At 39.3% G+C, this 22,964-nt stretch overlaps 1 protein-coding gene across 1 annotated transcript in view; it reads right to left on the bottom strand.

Moving 5' to 3' along the window:
• The window catches only part of LOC128649139 (telomerase protein component 1), a 127,890-nt gene that overhangs the window by 101,139 nt on the left and 3,787 nt on the right, over positions 1-22,964 (bottom strand). Inside the window, exons 5-8 of the mRNA XM_053702231.1 lie at positions 8,118-8,279; positions 666-830; positions 454-525; positions 220-344 (exon numbers count right to left, since the gene is read on the bottom strand). Coding sequence (XP_053558206.1) covers positions 220-344; positions 454-525; positions 666-830; positions 8,118-8,279 — 524 coding nt within the window. The remainder of the gene's footprint in view (positions 1-219; positions 345-453; positions 526-665; positions 831-8,117; positions 8,280-22,964) is intronic.

The raw sequence follows: 22,964 nt of genomic DNA, 5'->3' as shown, positions 1-22,964 counted from the left end.
GATCTTCTATTCCATGGATTACCTGTGTACATACATGTACTTTCTGTTAGCTTCAAAAGCTTTGACTGTATATTTTTAGCAAACAAGAAGCTTAACATGCCTAAACATTACCATTTCATCCAGTTATATAACATTTGTTGAGTTCAGAGTCCTTTTAATTTATCTCTCCTTTTTAGACCCTGTGTATAAGTAGACAAGGACACTTAGATGAAAAATCACCTGCAACCTAGAAGGCACATGACATGCTTGGCAGGTTTGGAGATATGCAACCTCTGGATTAAATTTTTCAGAGAGAATTTATCGTTTGGCTTCTTGTGAGAGGACGAAGTACCTGGAGAATCAAACTGGAGAGAAGAGAGACTTTAGAAAGAAGACTTTAATAATGTAACAATAACTTAATATTAACCACCAGTAACTGCAATTTGAGATATAAATTTATTACGGAGTACTTACTTCCATCTGAAGACGTTTCAGTGAATTTCCAACAACTCTCAAATCCTTACCGATTTTCACAATGCGGGGAGCCTATACAATAGACACAAGTGCAAAGAAAGGGACAAAATAAGTCAAAGAATAAACAAAAAATTTGTGGCAACATTACTGGGGTAATTGCAAATCTTAAGGACAAAGAAAAAAATGTATATTGAAATTAACAGTTGACTCACTCTGCGTTTCTTGTTTTTTTGGTTTACAGGAGCATATTTCCCACGTTGTCTTCTCGTGTTGTATTTCGCAAGCTGATACTCCGTGAACTCTAGAAACTTGCAGGTCAAAGCCCGACGCAGGCTGGATGGTAATGGTGTCAGCTTTTCATTTTCAGATGTCAGGCTCTGCACAGGGAAAAAAGTTACTTAAAACCAACATTAACATGGATATCTCAATAGATTGATGTTTAATAGGGAGATTCAGCAACTGTTATTTTTGTGTCCCAATGCAATAGAAACAACAGCAAGTTAGTCTGCCGAGGAAATAGGCACTTAAAAAGGTGACAAAACAATATATGCTTTCATCCAGAACTTAACTGAATAGCAATGTCCCTCATATATAATTTATATCTATTTCACAAAATGGTAAATTAGTTATAGAGATATTTAACAGGAATGTGCATCTCCCATACAATGTTCAATTAGCATCAGTTATAAAAACAATTACTGTGCACATTCATTACGTATTTTGCCTGATAAACCTGTAATTAATCTCAGCTTATTGTGCTTTTTCTCACTACCATGAGAGGGGCTAAAGATCTGTAGTGTATACTGTAGATATCCGGACGCTGTATCTGTATAGGGAAATGCTACAGTCACTTTTACATTAGAAGAAAGCCTTTCACTGGATCACATAATAGCAATGCAATCCTGTTTCAGAGAAAAAAGGAAAAGATTTACACACACACACACTGATAAAAAAAAAAAAAAAAAAAAGAAAATAGCCATTTTTACTAACGTATGTGGCCTAAGTTCAAGATTCGAAACATAAGTGCGCTAAAAAAGAACTTTGTATTATTGTTAAAAATTTACTGAAAAATGACAATTTTATGATTGGCAATATAAGGCCATTTTATGGGATGCTGTGTGCCAGTTATGGTGGATCATTAGGGAAAAGTATCCATTAACCCTAAAGAAATCAGCTCTTTTACCTGCAAAAAAAAATACAAACACCCCCCAGCAGTAAAAGCCCCCAAATAAAATCCTATCTAAAAAAACCTAAGCTAAACATTGCCCTGAAAAGAGCATTTGCATAGGCATTGCCCTTAAAAGGGAATTTAGATCTTTTTCTGCCCAAACCCTAATCTAAAAATAAAACCCACCCTTAAAAAAACCTAACACTTACCCCGAAGATCCACTTACAGTTTTTGAAGACCGGACATTCATCTTCAACGAAGCGGCAGAAGTCCTCAGCGAAGACGGCAGAAGTCTTCATCCAAGCGGGCCGAAGTCCTCAGCGAAGACGGCAGAAGTCTTCATCCAAGCGGGCGATGAAGATAGAAGATGCCGTATGGATGAAGACTTCTGCCGGCTTGGATGAAGACTTCGGCCCGCTTGGATGAGGACTTCTGCCGGCTTTGCTGAGGACTTCTGCCACTTCGTTGAAAATGGATGTCCGGTCTTCAAAAACTGTAAGTGGGGGGGGCGGAGCCAACAGCCGAGATAACCAGACGTGCAATTATCGAGCTCCTAGGCCCAAACTAAAAATAATCTTTATTTTCATCAAAGACAGATCTGATCTTCTATGGGGATATCTACCATTTAGCCCTTACCCTAAAGGACAGCTTGCCTGAGCCAGTTCCTGTGGCTAATTGGGTGATTAACGGCTCTCTACTGGTGGAGGATATCTGGGCCTACTTTCCCTGACATGGTCTCCTAACGGAATCTTGGGCTCCTCACAAAATGGAGTTGGATCGTGAACTACTGTGTTCTTTGCTGCAGGGCCTGGACCGACAGATGACAGACTGCTTTATAGACTTTTCAGACACGCTAAAATCGACACTGAAGGGAACGGACAGTGGGACTCTAATTTACAAGGAACTTGATGACACACGGGCGGAATTGAATTGGGAGGCTCCACTTACGCTTCCCCAGCCCCATCTACCGAGTGTTTGCGATACAGACACAGAAGATATACCATTATCCTGCCGTGATCTGCTCCTTGGCGACCACATTACAGCTACCACGCTTATCCCCATAGTACCTGACTGGTCCTTACCGAGTGAGGGGGTGCGACAGCCTCCTAGCTCCAAGCAGTACCCTGTGTCGTGCGAGGAACATTGCTCATCTTTAGCCTTCCCGGTGGCTCGCGCAGGGAAAACAACCTGCGCGCCTTGCTTGATCTATGCAGCGCCGCATCCTGGTGCACATTCTCACTTACTGAAGGGCATTCTGTCACTGCTGGTCCCAAACCGAAAGCATACCCTCCTTGAGCGCAGACTACAAACGCCAGAGTTGTCACCCCACGACCCAAAGCGCCTGATCCCCATAAGCATCCAGCCACTCCAGGGGACACGACGCTTGTTGCAATACATACTGACTTATCGAGAGCATCTCCTCACTACGTGTCTCAGCTCCTATCCAGAGATCATTAGCGGTCCGAAACAGCTTGGGATAGGATACCAATCGCAGACCCGCTGGAGCCAGAAAATTGGTGTTGGTTGACCATTGCTCTTCATAACTGGGGACACTTCCACATGTTGCAGTTGAGCCTCACTCATCTCTTTCTCCACAGAGGTGCAGTCCTCTATGAAGACTGTTGTGCTTAGATTTTCGGCTGAGTACTGTCTTTTTTCCTTTGCAATTAATGTCTATAACCCCTATTGCAGTTGTTTATGCCTATGCCTCTTAGAGTCTAAGACCCCATTTGTATAAAGGGGGAAACAATACTGATGTTTTAGTATTTCTCCCTCTAGCTTCTTATTTACCAAATAAACCCTAGGCTAGGTGCAGTAGCTACGGAATCAAATCCTATCCTCTGACCGCAAAGGACAAAGCGCAATCCCAAGGTGATATGGGCCACTTTACAGTTACACAGCAGGATTTGACTTTTATAAATATATATTTACACTAGACACCTCCTATACACCCCTTATATGCCTTGAGATAATATTGTGTTGTAGTACCAGCATATATATATCTCTCAGTAGCTTATCTAAAACGCATAACAGCTGCATGTCAATAAAGTTAGAACTTCTACATCTAAATATTATTCAGTTCTCAGTCAGTTACGTTGCTATACCGCCCTATTTTGATCTGCACTGCTCCCTAGATGAAGACCTACAGGTCTGAGGATGAAGATTGCAGTGTATCTCATAAATTATGGCATTTAGGTCCATCACCCATCCATATTAAATATTGTTGACCATGTTGCCTGTTGATATGTGATAGTTGTTGAACATTATAATCATATACTACTGTTTTCCTATTTTATACTTAGGGCACAAGAGGGACTATTTATCCTTGGTTTTAATCTTGACATTGTGCATATATTCAAGTTATTCATCTTCATATGGCCATATGGGTTTGGTATTGGTTATGTGTGATGGATAATGAATCGCTAATACAGGGAGTGCAGAATTATTAGGCAAGTTGTATTTTTGAGGATTAATTTTATTATTGAACAACAACCATGTTCTCAATGAACCCAAAAAAATCATTAATATCAAAGCTGAATAGTTTTGGAAGTAGTTTTTAGTTTGTTTTTAGTTATAGCTATTTTAGGGGGATATCTGTGTGTGCAGGTGACTATTACTGTGCATAATTATTAGGCAACTTAACAAAAAACAAATATATACCCATTTCAATGATTTATTTTTACCAGTGAAACCAATATAACATCTCAACATTCACAAATATACATTTCTGACATTCAAAAACAAAACATAAACAAATCAGTGACCAATATAGCCACCTTTCTTTGCAAGGACACTCAAAAGCCTGCCATCCATGGATTCTGTCAGTGTTTTGATCTGTTCACCATCAACATTGCGTGCAGCAGCAACCACAGCCTCCCAGACACTGCTCAGAGAGGTGTACTGTTTTCCCTCCTTGTAAATCTCACATTTGATGATGGACCACAGGTTCTCAATGGGGTTCAGATCAGGTGAACAAGGAGGCCATGTCATTAGATTTTCTTCTTTTATACCCTTTCTTGCCAGCCACGCTGTGGAGTACTTGGACGCGTGTGATGGAGCATTGTCCTGCATGAAAATCATGTTTTTCTTGAAGGATGCAGACTTCTTCCTGTACCACTGCTTGAAGAAGGTGTCTTCCAGAAACTGGCAGTAGGACTGGGAGTTGAGCTTGACTCCATCCTCAACCCGAAAAGGCCCCACAAGCTCATCTTTGATGATACCAGCCCAAACCAGTACTCCACCTCCACCGTGCTGGCGTCTGAGTCGGACTGGAGCTCTCTGCCCTTTACCAATCCAGCCACGGGCCCATCCATCTGGCCCATCAAGACTCACTCTCATTTCATCAGTCCATAAAACCTTAGAAAAATCAGTCTTGAGATATTTCTTGACCCAGTCTTGACGTTTCAGCTTGTGTGTCTTGTTCAGTGGTGGTCGTCTTTCAGCCTTTCTTACCTTGGCCATGTCTCTGAGTATTGCACACCTTGTGCTTTTGGGCACTCCAGTGATGTTGCAGCTCTGAAATATGGCCAAACTGGTGGCAAGTGGTATCTTGGCAGCTGCACGCTTGACTTTTCTCAGTTCATGGGCAGTTATTTTGCGCCTTGGTTTTTCCACACGCTTCTTGCGACCCTGTTGACTATTTTGAATGAAACGCTTGATTGTTCGATGATCACGCTTCAGAAGCTTTGCAATTTTAAGAGTGCTGCATCCCTCTGCAAGATATCTCACTATTTTTGACTTTTCTGAGCCTGTCAAGTCCTTCTTTTGACCCATTTTGCCAAAGGAAAGGAAGTTGCCTAATAATTATGCACACCTGATATAGGGTGTTGATGTAATTAGACCACACCCCTTCTCATTACAGAGATGCACATCACCTAATATGCTTAATTGGTAGTAGGCTTTCGAGCCTATACAGCTTGGAGTAAGACAACATGCATAAAGAGGATGATGTGGTCAAAATACTAATTTGCCTAATAATTCTGCACTCCCTGTATATTTGTGCCCACAATAGATATGGTCACATGTTGTTGATATACCTATCCTAGACAAAATATTAAATAATTGTCCGTCACTTCATAATGCCACTGAGCCAGATCAGTATTCATGGATTTCACTACACATATTGGAGTCACCTATTATTCATGGCAATCCAAGTACTCAGTTAAAGTTATATCCTACTAAGCCTATAGTAATTGCCTACAAGGTGATGCTGATTTATTAATTAGATAAGATTTTATTATATCTACATGTTATTACATTTCAATTGATGTATGTCTCTTGTACATATCACTACTAATGTAAGGAGGAGCCTAAGTGTAGTATTGTAAATCCAATCATCGCCTGTATATCAATGCATGCCTTAAGGTTTCATATTACATATATCCACATCATTGATCCCTTCTCCATCTCCTTAACCTCCTCACCGTTTAGGTGCGGTTGGCTCCGCCCCCCCACCTTAAATTTAAGAGCGGCTCTTTGTCCGCTGATTATTCCCCTCCCCTTTTATATATATTTTGAATTTTCATTTCATCGTAAGGTCCAGAATGGACCTTCCTAGGGACTACCATATATGATTTACTCACGTGTTCATGAGTCCCTTAAGTGGTTGCCTCAGTAGTCACCTCAATAAGCTAATATCATAAAATGGAGGATTCTGAAGCTCATGTCACTTACTATGTTATCCTCTATCTACAATATATTGTATTCATGTATTCTTTATGTTTTTTTATGACTAATATTGCAACACTCGTGACTGTTAACATCTGCTGTATTGTTTGAAAATCCTCAATTAAAAAATTTAATTAAAAAAAAACAAAAAACTGTAAGTGGATCTTCGGTGGTTAGTGTTTTTTTAAGGGTTTATTGGGTGGGTTTTATTTTTAGATTAGGGTTTAGGCAGAAAAAGCGCTAAATGCCCTTTTAAGGGCAATGTTCATCCAAATGCCCCTTTCAAAGCAATGGTTACCTTAGGTTTTTTTAGATAGGATTTTATTTGGGGATTGGTTGAGTGGGTGGTGGGTGGGTTTTACTGTTGCGGGGTTGTTTGTATTTTTTTTTTACAGGTAAAAGGGCTGATTTTTTTGGGGCAATGCTCCGCAAAAGGCCCTTTTAAGGGCCATTGGTAGTTTATTGTAGACTAGGGTTTTTTATTGGGGGGGGGGGCTTTTTTATTTTGATATGGCTATCAGATTAGGTGTAATTAGTTTAAATATTTGATAATTTCTTTTTTATTTTGTGTAATTTAGTGTTTGTTTTTTTTTGGTAATTTAGTTAATTGTATTTAATTAATGTAATTTATTTAATTGTAGTGTAAGGTTAGGTGTTAGTGTAACTCAGGTTAGGTTTTATTTTACAGGTAAATTTGTATTTATTTTAACTAGGTAGTTAGTAAATAGTTAATAACTATTTAGTAACTAGTCTACCTAGTTAAAATAAATACAAACTTACCTGTGTAATAAAAATAAAACCTAAGATAGATACAATATAACTATTGGTTATATTGTAGCTAGCTTAGGGCTTATTTTACAGGTAAGTATTGAGTTTTAAATAGGAATTATTAAGTTAATGATAGGAATTTTTAATTAGATTTATTTTAATTATATTAAATTTAGGGGTGTTAGGGTTAGACTTAGGGTTAGGTTTAGGGGTTAATAACTTTAGTATAGTGGCGGCGACGTTGGGGGCGGAAGATTAGGGGTTAATAAGTGTAGGTAGGTAGCGACGACATTGGGGCAGCAGATTAGGGGTTAATAAGTGTAGGTGGGAGGTGGCGACATTGGGGGCGGCAGATTAGGGGTTAATAAGTATAATGTAGGTGGCGGCGGTGTCGGAGGTGGCAGATTAGGGGTGTTTAGACTCAGGGTTTATGTTAGGGTGTTAGGTGTAAACATAAATTTTCTTTCCCCATAGGAATCAATAGGGCAGCGTTACGGAGCTTTACGCTCCTTTATTGCAGGTGTTAGGCTTTATTTTGCCGGCTCTCCCCATTGATGTGTATGGGGAAATCGTGCACGAGCATGTAAAACCAGCTCAAAGCAGCGCTGGTATTTGAGTGCGGTATGGAGTTCAATTCTGCTCAATGCTCACATATTGCCTGCTAACGCCGGGTTTATGAAAACCTGTAATAGCAGCGCTATAGGGAGGTGAGCGATGGAAATAACTTGCACATTAGTACCGAGCCGCTCGTACAGCAAAACTCGTAATCTAGTCATATGAAGGATTTGGAAGACAAAAGAAGTATATAAATTACGTATAAGGGGTAAAGCATATTTTGCATTGTAGGCACATTTTCAAAAGAAAATACAGTTTAATTGTATCTGCTGTTTTCTATAGTTTCAGGTCCACACCTTGTAATTACCTTTACAAGTTTTTCGAATGACATTAGAATAATTTTCCCATTAATCATTTTATTGTATTGTTCAACAATAATACCATAATAATTAAGCTGTGAGTATATTGTGGGCTGAAGTTTTTATGATTCCACTCAGTAAAATACCTGATAGAGTCGTGGTACTTCCATCCAGTCAGTTGGCAACCGAACAATGGCACAGAAATATCTGCGTAGGTGTGGGCGGCAAGCAGGCAATAGAGCAGAAAGTGCCAACAGGAAGTTTGCTGTGGTCCGGATGTTCAGTTCTTGACGGGTGTAGAGAGCGACCTGTGTAAGAAAATGTAAAAAACCTATCAGAAAGTATTTAATGAACACCCAATATGTGGTAGAACAAAGAGGGAAACTGTAAAGTCCAGTAGCAGGAAATAACATCCTTGATTTCTCCATAGGGGTCGAAGTGAAACAGAAGTGAGACAATGTTTCAAGCTCAAAAGCCCTTAATCATGTCTACTATGGAGAAATAAAAAAATTGATTTTATTATATACTTCTTATAAAAGTTATCACTGTTTAAGATGTGTGTGCCCACCGCACTGGCATTAAAACACCACACTACTCAGATTATCAGTGGTGGCTTATATGATTCAAAATGACACAAAATGTACCACCAATGTCTCTCTGAGCAGACATGATGTTAGAATGTCGGTGTACGCAGTGTACATAGCATAAGTGTGAATGCTGCTGAAATAGTGATTGCATTATCAAAAGTAAAGCAAATTGCAAAAATGCTCTAATTCGGAACTGAAATACACCTGTGCAAATTTCAATATGTCACTTTAATAGTAAGTATATACAGATATATACTTTCATTAAAGGGATAGGAAAGTCAAAATTAAACTTGCGCGATTCAGATAGAGCATGTAATTTTAAGACACTTTTAAATTCACATCTATTTTCAAATGTGCTTCTTTCTCTTAGTATCGCTTGTTAAAAAATGAATATGCACATATCATACACTAGTGGGAGCTGCTGCTAATTGGTGCCTGCACACATTTGTCTCTTGTGATTGGCTAAATAGATATTTTCAGCTTCCTGTCTTTAGTGCAATGCTGTCCCTTCAGCAATGGATAACAAGAGAATGAAGAATATTTGATAATAGAATTACATTGGAAAGTTGTTTAAAATTGTATGTTCTAGCTGAATCATAAAAGAAAATTTTGGGGTTTCTATCCCATTAAAATAAATTAAAAACAGAAATAAAGACAAATATAAAAGTTTCTTTTTTAAAACAAATAAAGCTTTATGTATTCAAAGTAAAAACTCTCTAATGCAAAAGAGTACTACTGATACAGAGCTGAACATGACTGGTGATAAGTGGCTACATACATATACTACATTTGATTGGCTCACCCGCCATGCTCAGCTCTGGCGCAGAAAGTGAATGCTGCCCCCCTTTATGTTTGGTTTTTAAAACCAATTTTGTATTACAATTGAATAGTGTTATGAAAGTTATTTTACTTAAAGGGACAGTACACTCCAGAATTTTCGTTTAAAAAGATAATCCCTTTATTACCCATTCCCCAGTTTTGCATAACCAACACAGTTATATTAATACACATTTTATCTTTGTGATTACCTTGTATCTAAGCATCTGCAGACTGCCCCCTTATTTCAGTTCTTTTGACAGACTTTGACAGCCAATCAGTTCTGACTCCTAAGTAACTCCATGGGAGTGAGCTCAATGTTATCTATATGGCAAAACATTGGTTGAGATGTTAGGGCGCTCAAAGCTAAAGATACCTAATAGAAATATATTACATAAATATGTGATTGTACATAAATGTATGGCTCATAAATGTCTGATATATCATAATAAAACATATATATGAACCCAAATGAGAAAAAAACAGTGTCATTTATTTATACATAAAATGATATAGCAACTATAGAGACGTCTCTAATCTAAAAAAACAATTGTTGGGTTAAACAAATTTAAACATTTAAAAACATCAGTTGTAAAATAAAGCTTTTTGTTACAAAGTTTGCAGAAAATAGTGATACTTTATGTGATTTCACAGGATCACCAAGAGAGTGGAGTTAAATCCAAATAGAGATTATATTTATGTATACGTACAATACTATTTTCTGTATTCTCTGTATGTTGAGATAGGTTAAATCAGCTTTGTTAAAAAGCTAAATCAACTTGATAAAGAGGTAGTTATATAGAATTACCAAAACCAACATAAAAGAGCACTTGAGATTGTCCATACATGAGAATGTTCATAAAATATGTCAAAGTCCGTTGTGACCAGCTGTGAGGAATATGGTATTATGCCAAATGGGAATTTAGTGGTAAAGCCGTTGCAATATTATATATATATATATATTAGCATGTGACTTGTGTTAAGAATCCTCATATGAGATTACTTTTGCAATCGTACCTTAAGTTTATTCTCCTAAAACAGCAGGGTATCTTGTGAGTCCTGCAGTTGGATGTCCGTTGTTAGATTCCTCGTGTCTTTGGAGTCTTACGTCACACCCGGCACTCCAGGGGCTCGTCTTGCGCCTACCAATCGGCACTTCAAAGGCTCGTCTCGAGTCTGCCAATCGGCTCCGACCTCCAGGCCGATGTAAATCGGAATGTATTTTCAGAAAGATATTGCAGATTCCACTTTCTAGTGTATGCTTCTGCAATCGATGTTTCCTTATGTATGTGAACTTCACCTGCCCTTAGTGCTTGCGCACGCAGGTACTTTAGCCAAAAAAGAAGAGTTGTAGTAAATATATTAGCAACCCGGGTTGTTAGGAAATTCTGGTGTTAGACATTAACACTGATGTTGAAGGTACACAGTATCAAGATAAAGCTCTAGGAGAGAGCGAAACGCGTAGAATTGTGGGACTGTGTACCTTCAACATCAGTGTTAATGTCTAACACCAGAATTTCCTAACAACCCGGGTTGCTAATATATCTACTACAACTCTTCTTTTTTGGCTAAAGTACCTGCGTGCGCAAGCACTAAGGGCAGGTGAAGTTCACATACATAAGGAAACATCGATTGCAGAAGCATACACTAGAAAGTGGAATCTGCAATATCTTTCTGAAAATACATTCCGTTTTACATCGGCCTGGAGGTCGGAGCCGATTAGCAGACTCGAGACGAGCCTTTGAAGTGCCGATTGGTAGGCGCAAGACGAGCCCCTGGAGTGCCGGGTGTGACATAAGACGCCAAAGACACGAGGAATCCAACAACGGACATCCAACTGCAGGACGCACAAGATACCCTGCTGTCTTAGGAGAATAAACTTAAGGTACGATTCCAAAAGTAATCTCATATGAGGATTCTTAACACAAGTCACATGCTAATATATATATATAATATTGCAACGGCTTTACCACTAAATTCCCATTTGGCATAATATCATATTCCTCACAGCTGGTCACAACGGACTTTGACATATTTTATGAACATTCTCATGTATGGACTATCTCAAGTGCTCTTTTATGTTGGTTTTGGTAATTCTATATAACTACCTCTTTATCAAGCTGATTTAACCTATCTCAACATACAGAGAATACAGAAAATAGTATTGTACGTATACATAAATATAATCTTCTATTTGGATTTAACTCCACTCTCTTGGTGATCCTGTGAAATCACATAAAGTATCACTATTTTCTGCAAACTTTGTAACAAAAAGCTTTATTTTACAACTGATGTTTTTAAATGTTTAAATTTGTTTAACCCAACAACTGTTTTTTATATTAGAGACGTCTCTATAGTTGCTATATAATTTCATGTATAAATAAATGACACTGTTTTTCTCTCATTTGGGTTCATATATATGTTTTATTATTATACATCAGACATTTATGAGCCATACATTTATGTACAATCACATATTTATGTAATATATTTCTATTAGGTATCTTTAGCTTTGAGCGCCCTTACATCCCCACCAATTTTTTCTAGTACACTTTTAGATTGAAGGATCTAACTTCTGTAAGGAGTCTGATACTTTGCACTTTGCGCACTATTTTCACACATCTTATCATCTATATGGCACACATGAACTAGCGCTGTATAGCTGTGAAAAACTGGCAAAAAAGCACAGAGATAATAGGCGTTCTTCAAGGGCTTAGAAATTAGCTTTTAAGCCTACCTATGTTTCAACAAAGAATACCAAGAGAACAAAGGAAATTTGATGATAAAAGTAAACTGGAAAGTTTTTTAAAAAGTGCATGCCCTATCTGAATTATTAAAGTATAATTTTGACTAGACTGTCCCTTTAAGCAAGGTAATTATTGGCAATAAATAGAAAAAAATTAATTAAAGGGGCACGAAAATCAAAATTAAACTTTGATTCAGATATTTCATGCAATTTTAAGAGACTTTTAAATGTTCTTCTATTATCATGCTTGCTCTGCTCTCTTGGTATCCTTTGCTAAAAGGCATACACTGGTAGGCTCAGGAGCAGCAATGCACTACTGAGAGCTAGCTGGTGCTTGGTAGATATGCACATATTCCTCTTATCATTGGCTCACCAGGTGTGCTCAGCTACTTTCTAGAAGGAGAAAATTAATTTATACTTATAGACTGTACAAAATCTGAAATAAATAAATATTTCATTTACAACATTTACAGAGTAACATAACTTAAAGGGACACAGTGAGATTTTTTTGTTAGCCTTATGTATTACATCTCTTCTTGTTAGCCTTCTGTATTACATCTGTTCTTGTTAGCCTTATGCATTACATCTGTTCTTGTTAGCCTTATGCATTACATATGTTCTTGTTAGCCTTATGTATTACATCTGTTCTTGTTAGCCTTATGTATTACATATGTTCTTGTTAGCCTTATGTATTACATCTGTTCTTGTTAGCCTTATGTATTACATATGTTCTTGTTAGCCTTATGTATTACATATGTTCTTGTTAGCCTTATGTATTACATCTGTTCTTGTTAGCCTTATGTATTACATCTGTTCTTGTTAGCCTTATGTATTACATGTGTTCTTGTTAGCCTTATGTATTACATCTGTTCTTGTTAGCCTTATGTATTACATGTGTTCTTGTTAGCCTTATGTATTACATGTGTTCTTGTTAGCCTTATGTATTACATATGTTCTTGTTAGCCTTATGTATTACATATGTTCTTGTTAGCCTTATGTATTACATATGTTCTTGTTAGCCTTATGTATTACATCTGTTCTTGTCAGCCTTCTATAATGTATTACATATGTTCTTGTTAGCCTTATGTATTACATCTGTTCTTGTTAGCCTTATGTATTACATCTGTTCTTGTTAGCCTTATGTTATGTATTACATCTGTTCTTGTTAGCCTTATGTATTACATATGCTCTTGTTAGCCTTATGTTATGTATTACATATGTTCTTGTTAGCCTTATGTATTACATCTGTTCTTGTTAGCCTTATGTATTACATCTGTTCTTGTTAGCCTTATGTATTACATATGTTCTTGTTAGCCTTATGTCTAACTTAGTACATAGAACCACCTTATCCGAATGAAAGATAAGTTAAGGGGAATCATACTGTAATGCTGAAAGCTCAGAGACTCTCTGAGTAGAAGAGATGGCAACAAGAAACAAAACCTTCCAAGATAACATCTTAATATCTAAGGAATGCATAGGCTCAAACGGAGCCTGCTGTAAAACTTTAAAAACAAGATTAAGACTCCAGGGAGGAGTAGCAGGTTTAAACACAGGCCCGATTCTAAACAAGGCCTGACAAAAGGTTTGCACGTCTGGCATATCTGCCAGCCACTTATGCAACAAAACAAACAAGACAGAAATCTGACCTTTTAGAGTACTTGCTGACAAACCCTTATCCAGGCCTTCCTGGAGAAAAGACAAAATCATAGGAATCCTGACTCTACTCCAAGAGTAGCCTCTGGATTCACATTAATACAGGTATTTACGGCATATTTTATGGTAATCTTTCTTGTCACAGGCTTACGAGGGTCTCCAAGGTGGAAAAGATGACATTTCCACTACATCTGCATACCAGATCCTGCGAGGCCACGCTGGTGCTATGAGAATCACTGATGCCCTCTCCTGCTTGATCCGAGTAATGACTCGTAGAAGGAGAGCGAACGGAGGAAACAGGTATGCTAGACTGAAATTCCAAGGGACCAACAGAGCATCTATAAAGACGGCCTATGGATCCCTTGACCTTGAACCGTACTTCAGGAGCTTGGTATTCTGCCGAGACGCCATGAGATTAAGCTCTGGCCTCCCCCATTTGAGGGTCTGCTCAGAAAATCCACTTCCCAATTGTCCACTCCTGGAATGTGGATCGCAGATAGACAGCAGTTGTAGGTCTCCGCCCACTAAATAATTCTGGTCACCTCTGACATGGCCAAGGGACTCTGAGTTCCTCCCTGGTGGTTGATGTAAGCCACCGAGGTTATGTTGTCCGACTGGAACCTGATAAACCGGGCTAAAGCACTAGAGCATTGAAGATGGCTCTCAACTCTAGGATCTTTATGGGGAGAACTGACTCCTCCCGAGTCCATAGACCTTAAACTTTCAACGAGCCCCAGACTGCTCCCCAGCCCAGTAGGCTGGCATCCGTGGTTACATTCACCCAGGTAGGTCTGCGGAAGCAGGTTCCCTGGGAGAGGTGTTCCTGAGACAACAACCATGAAAGAGAATCTCTTGTCGCCTGATCCAGATCTATTCGGGGAGACAGATAACAATATGTTCTTTTTATCCTTATGTTATGTATTAAATCTGTTCTTGTTAGCCTTCTATATTACATATGTTCTTGTTAGCCTTATGTATTACATGTGTTCTTGTTAGCCTTCTGTTATGTATTACATATGTTCTTGTTAGCCTTATGTATTACATATGTTCTTGTTAGCCTTATGTATTACATCTGTTCTTGTTAGCCTTATGTATTACATCTGTTCTTGTTAGCCTTATGTATTACATATGTTCTTGTTAGCCTTATGTATTACATATGTTCTTGTTAGCCTTATGTATTACATATGTTCTTCTTAGCTTTATGTATTACATATGTTCTTGTTAGCCTTATGTATTACATATGTTCTTGTTAGCCTTCTGTATTACATCTGTTCTTGTTAGCCTTATGTATTACATCTGTTCTTGTTAGCTTTATGTATTACATATGTTCTTGTTAGCCTTATGTATTACATCTGTTCTTGTTAGCCTTATGTATTACATCTGTTCTTTCTAGCCTTATGTATTACATCTGTTCTTTCTAGCCTTATGTATTACATATGTTCTTGTTAGCCTTATGTATTACATATGTTCTTGTTAGCCTTATGTATTACATATGTTCTTCTTAGCTTTATGTATTACATATGTTCTTGTTAGCCTTATGTATTACATATGTTCTTGTTAGCCTTATGTATTACATATGTTCTTGTTAGCCGTATGTATTACATATGTTCTTGTTAGCCTTATGTATTACATCTGTTCTTGTTAGCCTTATGTATTACATCTGTTCTTGTTAGCCTTATGTATTACATCTGTTCTTGTTAGCCTTATGTATTACATCTGTTCTTGTTAGCCTTCTGTTATGTATTACATATGTTCTTGTTAGACCTATGTAGTACATATGTTCTTGTTAGCCTTATGTATTACATATGTTCTTGTTAGACCTATGTAGTACATATGTTCTTGTTAGCCTTATGTATTACATATGTTCTTGTTAGCCTTATGTATTACATCTGTTCTTGTGCTGAAAAAAAACCCCTAAATTTATGCTTACCTGATAAATTAATTTATTTCTTGACACGGATCATCATCAATTACTGTTGGGAATATCCCTCCTGGCCAGCAGGAGGAGGCAAAGAGCACCAAAGCAAAGCTGTTACGTATCACTTCCCTTCCCACAAACCACAGTCATTTGACTGATGGAAAAGGAGAGAAAGGAAGCAACACTAGGTGCAGAGCTGCCTGAGGTTTATACAACAAAAAACTGTCTGAAAAATACAGGGCGGGCCGTGTCCTCACTGTGTCAATAAATAAATAAATAAATCAGGTAAGCATAAATTTTGTTTTCTTCCTAAAGACACGGTGAGTCCACGGATCATCATCAATTACTGTTGGGAATCATTACCCAAGCTAGAGGACACAGATGACAAGGGAGGGACAAGACAGGGAACCTAAACAGAAGGCATCACTGCTTGAAAAACCTTTCTCCCTAAGGTGAGGCAAAAGTATCAAATTTATAAAAATTTTGATAAAGTATGCTGAGAGGACCAAGTTGCAGCCTTGCAAATCTGTTCCACAGAAGCTTCATTTTTGAAGGCCCAGGAAGAAGAAACAGCCCTCGTGGAATGAGCCACAATTCTCTCAGGAGGCTAATGTCCAGCAGTCTCATAGGCCAAATGAATTATACTCCTTAGCCAGAGTGAAAGAGAAGTAGCCATAGCTTTCTCACCCTTGCGTTTTCCAGAGAAACAGACAAACAAAGCAGAAGACTGACAAAAGTCCTTAGTCGCCTGCAAGTAGAATTTCAAAGCACGCACCACATCTCGGTTGTGCAGCAAATGCTCCTTATGAGAAGGAGTAGGACACAAGGAAGGAACAACAATTTCCTGATAAATGTTCCTATCCAAAACAACTTTAGGAAGGAAACCTAACTTAGTACGTAGAACCACCTTATCCAAAATGAAAGCTAAGGTAAATGGAATCATACTGTAACGCTGAAAGCTCAGAGACTCTCTGAGCAGAAGAGATGGCAACAAGAAACAAAACCTTCCAAGATAACATCTTAATATCTAAGGAATGCATAGGCTCAAACGGAGCCTGCTGTAAAACTTTAAAAACAAGATTAAGACTCCAGGGAGGAGTAGCAGGTTTAAACACAGGCCTGATTCTGACCAAGGCCTGATAAAAGGATTGTACGTTGGGCACATCTGTCAGCTACTTATGCAACAAAACAAACAAGGCAGAAATCTGACCTTTCAGAGTACTTGCTGACAAACCCTTCTCCAGGCCCTCCTGGAGAAAAGACAAAATCCTAGGAATCCTGACTCTACTCCAAGAGTAGCCTCTGGATTCACATTAATACAGGTATTTACTCCATATTTTATGGTAAATCTTTCTTGTCACAGGCTTACGAGCCTGGATCAAGGTCTCAATGACCGATTCTGAGTACCCGCGTTTAGATAAAATTAAGCGTTCAACCTCCAAGCAGTCAGCTTCAGAGAAGTGAGATTTGGATGAAGGAAGAGACCCTGAAGTAGAAGGTCCTTCCCTCAGAGGTAGTCTCCAAGGTGGAAAAGATGACATTTCCACTACATCTACATACCAGATCCTGCAAGGCTCCGCTGGTGCTATGAGAATCACCGATGCCCTCTCCTGCTTGATCCGAGTAATGACTCGTGGAAGGAGAGCGAACAGAGGAAACAGGTATGCTAGACTGAAATTCCAAGGGACCAACAGAGCATCTATAAAGACGGCCTATGGATCCCTTGACCCGTACTTCAGGAGCTTGGCATTCTGCCGAGACGCCATGAGATTAAGCTCCGGCCTCCCCCATTTGAGGGTCTGCTCAGAAAATCCCCTTCCCAATTGTCCACTCCTGGAATGTGGATCGCAGATAGACAGCAGTTGTGGGTCTCCGCCCACTGAATAATTCTGGTCACCTCTGACATGGCCAAGGGACTCCGAGTTCCTCCCTGGTGGTTGATGTAAGCCACCGAGGTTATGTTGTCCGACTGGAACCTGATAAATTGGGCTAAAGCACTAGAGCATTGAAGATGGCTCTCAACAATAGGATCTTTATGGGGAGAACTGACTCCTCCCGAGTCCATAGACCTTGAGCCTTCAACGAGCCCCAGACTGCTCCCCAGCCCAGTAGGCTGGCATCCATGGTTACATTCACCCAGGTAGGTCTGCGGAAGCAGGTTCCCTGGAAGAGGTGTTCCTGAGACAACAACCATGAAAGAGAATCTCTTGTCGTCTGATCCAGATCTATTCGGGGAGACAGATCCGTGTAGTCCCCGTTCCATTGTCTTAGCATGCACAACTGCAGAGCCCTTAAATGGAACCAAGCAAACTGGATGATGTCCATGGAAGCTACCATCAGACCAATTACCTCCATGCATTGAGCCACTGACGGCCGAGGAGAGGACTGAAGGGCAAGGCAAGAGTCGAAAATCTTGGTCTTTCTGACCTCTGTCAGAAATATCTTCATAGATAGGGAATCTATTATGGTCCCCAAGAACACTACCCTTGTAGCCGGAATCAAGGAACTTTTCCCCAGATTCACCTTCCATCCGTGGGAACGAAGAAAAGACAAAATCTCCATATGAGAGTTTGCTTGTTGAAAAGACGGTGCCTGAACCAGAATGTCGTCCAGATAGGGCGCCACTGCAATGCCCTGAGACCGGATTACCGCTAACAGAGCCCCCAGGAACTTTGAGAAAATTCTGGTAACCGTGGCAAGGCCGAATAGAAGAACCACAAACTGAAAGTGCTTGTTTAGAAAAGCGAATTTCAGAAACTTCTGATGATCCTTGTGTATGGGAACATGAAGGTACGCATCCTTCAGGTCTATGGTTGTCATGAACTGACCCTCTTGGACCAAGGGAAGAATGGAACGTATAGTTTCCATCTTGAAGGATGGTACTCTGAGAAAATGGTTTAGACATTTCAGATCTAAAATTGGCCTGAAGGTCCCCTCTTTTTTGGGAACCACAAACAGATTGGAGTAGAATCCCAGACCCTGTTCCTGTGTTGGAACTGGAACTATTACTCCCAGGGCGGACAGATCTTGGACACAATGTAAGAACGCCTCTCTTTTTATCTGGTCTACAGATAATCTTGAGAGGAGGAACCTGCCTCTGGAAGGAAAGTTCTTGAACTCTAGCTTTTACCCCTGGGATACGATGTCCACCGCCCAGGGATCTGGAACATCCCGAACCCAGGCTTGAGCGAATTGAGAAAGTCTGAGTACCCGCGTTTAGATAAAATTAAGCGTTCAACCTCCAAGCAGTCAGCTTCAGAGAAGTGAGATTTGGATGAAGGAAGAGACCCTGAAGTAGAAGGTCCTTCCCTCAGAGGTAGTCTCCAAGGTGGAAAAGATGACATTTCCACTACATCTACATACCAGATCCTGCAAGGCTCCGCTGGTGCTATGAGAATCACCGATGCCCTCTCCTGCTTGATCCGAGTAATGACTCGTGGAAGGAGAGCGAACAGAGGAAACAGGTATGCTAGACTGAAATTCCAAGGGACCAACAGAGCATCTATAAAGACGGCCTATGGATCCCTTGACCCGTACTTCAGGAGCTTGGCATTCTGCCGAGACGCCATGAGATCAGCAAAACCAGATATTTTTGCTCCCAACTAAATGACTTGTAAGGAAGCATCCGTGATAAAGGAATTGGCCAACTTAAGAGCCTTAATCCTATCCTGGATCTTCTCAAGAGGAGTATCTGTCTGAATAGAATCAGACAACGCATCAAACCAGTAGGCCGCCGCGCTGGTGACAGTGGCAATACACACCGCAGGCTGCCTTTGCAGACCCTGGTGAACATACATCTTCTTTAGCAATGCCTCCAACTTCTTATCCATAGGATCCTTAAAAGGAACAGCTATCTTCTTTAGGAATAATGGTTCTCTTAGCCAGAGTGGAGATCGTCCCTTCCACCTTGGGGACCGTTTGCCAAGACTCCTTAATAGAGTCAGCTATTGGAAACATTTTCTTGAAAATTGGGGATGGAGAAAAGGGAATTCCAGGTCTCTCCCATCCCCGTGTAATAATCTCTGTAGCACGGTCTGGTACAGGGAATACCTCCACCGAGGAGAGACTATCAAAGTACTTGTTCAGTTTACTAGATTTCTTGGGATTGACTACGACAGTCATATTGGTGTCATACAATGTAGCAAAAACCTCCTTAAGTAACAGACGGAGTTGTTTCAGCTTAAATCTGAAGGATACAACTTCAGCGTCAGAAGAAGGAATTATACTGTCTGAATCTGAGATTTCACCCTCAGACACTACCAAAGTGTCTTCCTCCTCAGACTTCTGAGAGGAAGCACCATGAGTAGCCACAACCGGATCAGAAACCTTGCTCAATGATTCTTTAAATTTCCTCTTGCGCTTTCCCTGCAGCATGGGAAAAGCCTACAGCGCCTCAGATACCGCCGAGGATACCTGGGCAGCAATATCTTGCAAAGAAACTCCTACCTGAGCGTGAGAGGAAATGCAGGGCACTGCATGTGTGGACAAAAAAAAGTTGGGACGCTTGAGGAGAAAGCTGCAGCATATCCGGTACAGGATACACCTGAACAGCATCCGCCTTAGCTAATGATGGCTCAGAATAAAAAAGTCTATCCCTGTGACACAATGTTCTTTCAAAACATGAAGAACAAAAAGGGATTGTTGGTTCCACCTGCGAGTCAAAACACAGGCTACATGTAACATCTTGTAAGGCCTCTTGATCCATCTTTGACCAATAAAAGATAAAAACTGCTTTTATTTCACCTGGATATTATCACCAAAAAAAAAATGATACTGTCTCTTTAAATTTTTATTTCTGTAACATTAACTATGGAGCAGCGGTCCTAATTACAACCCCAGACAGCCTCTACACCTCAGCTATTTTGCTGAGGTGCCTACCTGTCCTGCTGGTGGCAGGCAATCTAGCCTAAAAAACGATCCGGTTTTCATTCCAGCAGAGCCGCAAACTTAAAGGGACACTGAACCCAAATTTTTTCTTTTGTAATTCAGAAAAAGCATGCAATTTTAAGCAACTTTCTAATTTACTCCTATTATCAATTTTTCTTTGTTCTCTTGCTATCATTATTTGAAAAAGAAGGCATCTAAGTGGTTTTTTGGTTTCAGTACTCTGGACAGCACTTTTTGTATTAGTGGATGAATTTATCCACCAATCAGCAAGGACAACCCAGGTTGTTCACCAAAAATGGGCCGGCATCCAAACTTACATTCTTGCATTTCAAATAAAGATACCAATAGAATGAAGAAAATTTGATAATAGGAGTAAATTAGAAAGTTGCTTAAAATTTCATGCTCAATCTGAATCACGAAAGAAAAATTTTGGGTACAGTGTCCCTTTAACTAACATCTCTATTCCGGAACTCACAGGAAGTGAGTCCGGAAGGCGTGCAAAAACTGCTTGCCATCTCTGAAGGGAACCGCCTCCTTGATTTGAGCGGTCCCGGCGGCATTAGAATCTATAGCAGAGCTGCAACAGTGAAACTCTGTACAACACCTAAAAATAAAAAACTGCACCTTACATACATAGTCCTTGACCGGATCTAAACCAGAGAAAAGGACAGAGACTGAGCCCTACAAAAAGATATTAAATACTCCTCTCGTCCCCAGTGCCTGCATAATCTGCCTGTAATTAAACCTCAATAGGGTCCAAATGTCACATGCAGATGTAACTGATGAAGAGCCATATTTTCCCAATAAAAGAAAAATAAACTTGTTCTTGTTAGCCTTATGCATTACATATGGTCTTGTTAGCCTTATGTTATGTATTACATCTGTTCTTGTTAGCCTTATGTTATGTATTACATATGTTCTTGTTAGCCTTATGTATTACATATGTTCTTGTTAGCCTTATGCATTACATATGGTCTTGTTAGCCTTATGCATTACATATGGTCTTGTTAGCCTTATGTTATGTATTACATCTGTTCTTGTTAGCCTTATGTTATGTATTACATATGTTCTTGTTAGCCTTATGTATTACATATGTTCTTGTTAGCCTTATGTATTACATATGTTCTTGTTAGCCTTATGTATTACATATGTTCTTGTTAGCCTTATGTATTACATATGTTCTTGTTAGCCTTATGTATTACATATGTTCTTGTTAGCCTTATGTATTACATGTGTTCTTGTTAGCCTTATGTATTACATCTGTTCTTGTTAGCCTTATGTATTACATATGTTCTTGTTAGCCTTATGTATTACATATGTTCTTGTTAGCCTTATGTTATGTATTACATATGTTCTTGTGCTGAAAAAAATATTCTTATGCTTAAGGAGTGTGTCCAGTAGTACATTTTCCTATGAACCAATTGTGTACTACGTGTTAGTTTCAAAATAAAAACAGCATTAACTTAACCCTTGTAACAAAAAAGAAAACGTTTACCATGTTTCTACTATTTTATATGAATGATATAATGTAATGTCCCTTTAAAGTCAAAATCAAACTTTAATGATTCAGATAAAGTATGCAGTTTTAAACAACTTTCCAATTTACTTATATTATCTAATTTACTCCATTCTCTTGGTATCCTTTGTAGTAAAGCATACCAAGGTAGCCTCAACAAATGTGCTCAGCTAGCTCCTAGTAGCACATTGCTCCTCCTCCAACAAAATATACCAAAAGAATGAAGAAAATCTGATCATAGAAACAAAATGGATTTTTTTAATATATTTTTTTTAAATGACATGCTCTGTCTGAATCATGAAAGAAACATTTTTGGTTTAATTTCCCTGTAAAAAAATTTTTTGTGTACTGGACTAGGTACACATCCAATGACCCTGCAACATGCTCAGCCCTGGGTGCTAATAGCACTCTCAGTCCAGTCCCCTTCTGTGTTTTGAATATGTCTAGGGTGATTACATAAGTCTGTGAAGCCTTGACTTGTTCCCAGTTTGTTTGATTGAGAGCTGGTATTTGTATGGCTGTATTAGGGACCCAGGTTTTGGAAGAGACCTTGACGTGGTACCTGGGCTTGTCCCATTTGGCCAGATGTGGTAACTAACTCTTCCAGTTTTGTTTTTAATCTTAGCTGAGAGCTTGTAAGCGAGTGCTGGACTTTCTCTGTGTGTTGTATTAATTTATTTTGTAATATTCCCTATGGTTCTTGCACCCAGACTTGTCTGTGGTTAACTGCCTGTGACTCTGGAGACAGCACTGCTTCCTGAGAGTGCTATTAGCACCCAGGGTTGAGCATGTTGCAGGGTCATTGGATGTGTACCCAGTCCAGTCTGAGAGAGCAGTCCCCTTCCATGGTTTGTATATATATATATATAT

This window comes from Bombina bombina, chromosome 2, assembly GCF_027579735.1.
Source record: "Bombina bombina isolate aBomBom1 chromosome 2, aBomBom1.pri, whole genome shotgun sequence".
NCBI lineage: Eukaryota > Metazoa > Chordata > Amphibia > Anura > Bombinatoridae > Bombina > Bombina bombina.
Note: the sequence above shows the minus strand (reverse complement) of the source record. Positions and strands in the feature narration are given on the sequence as shown.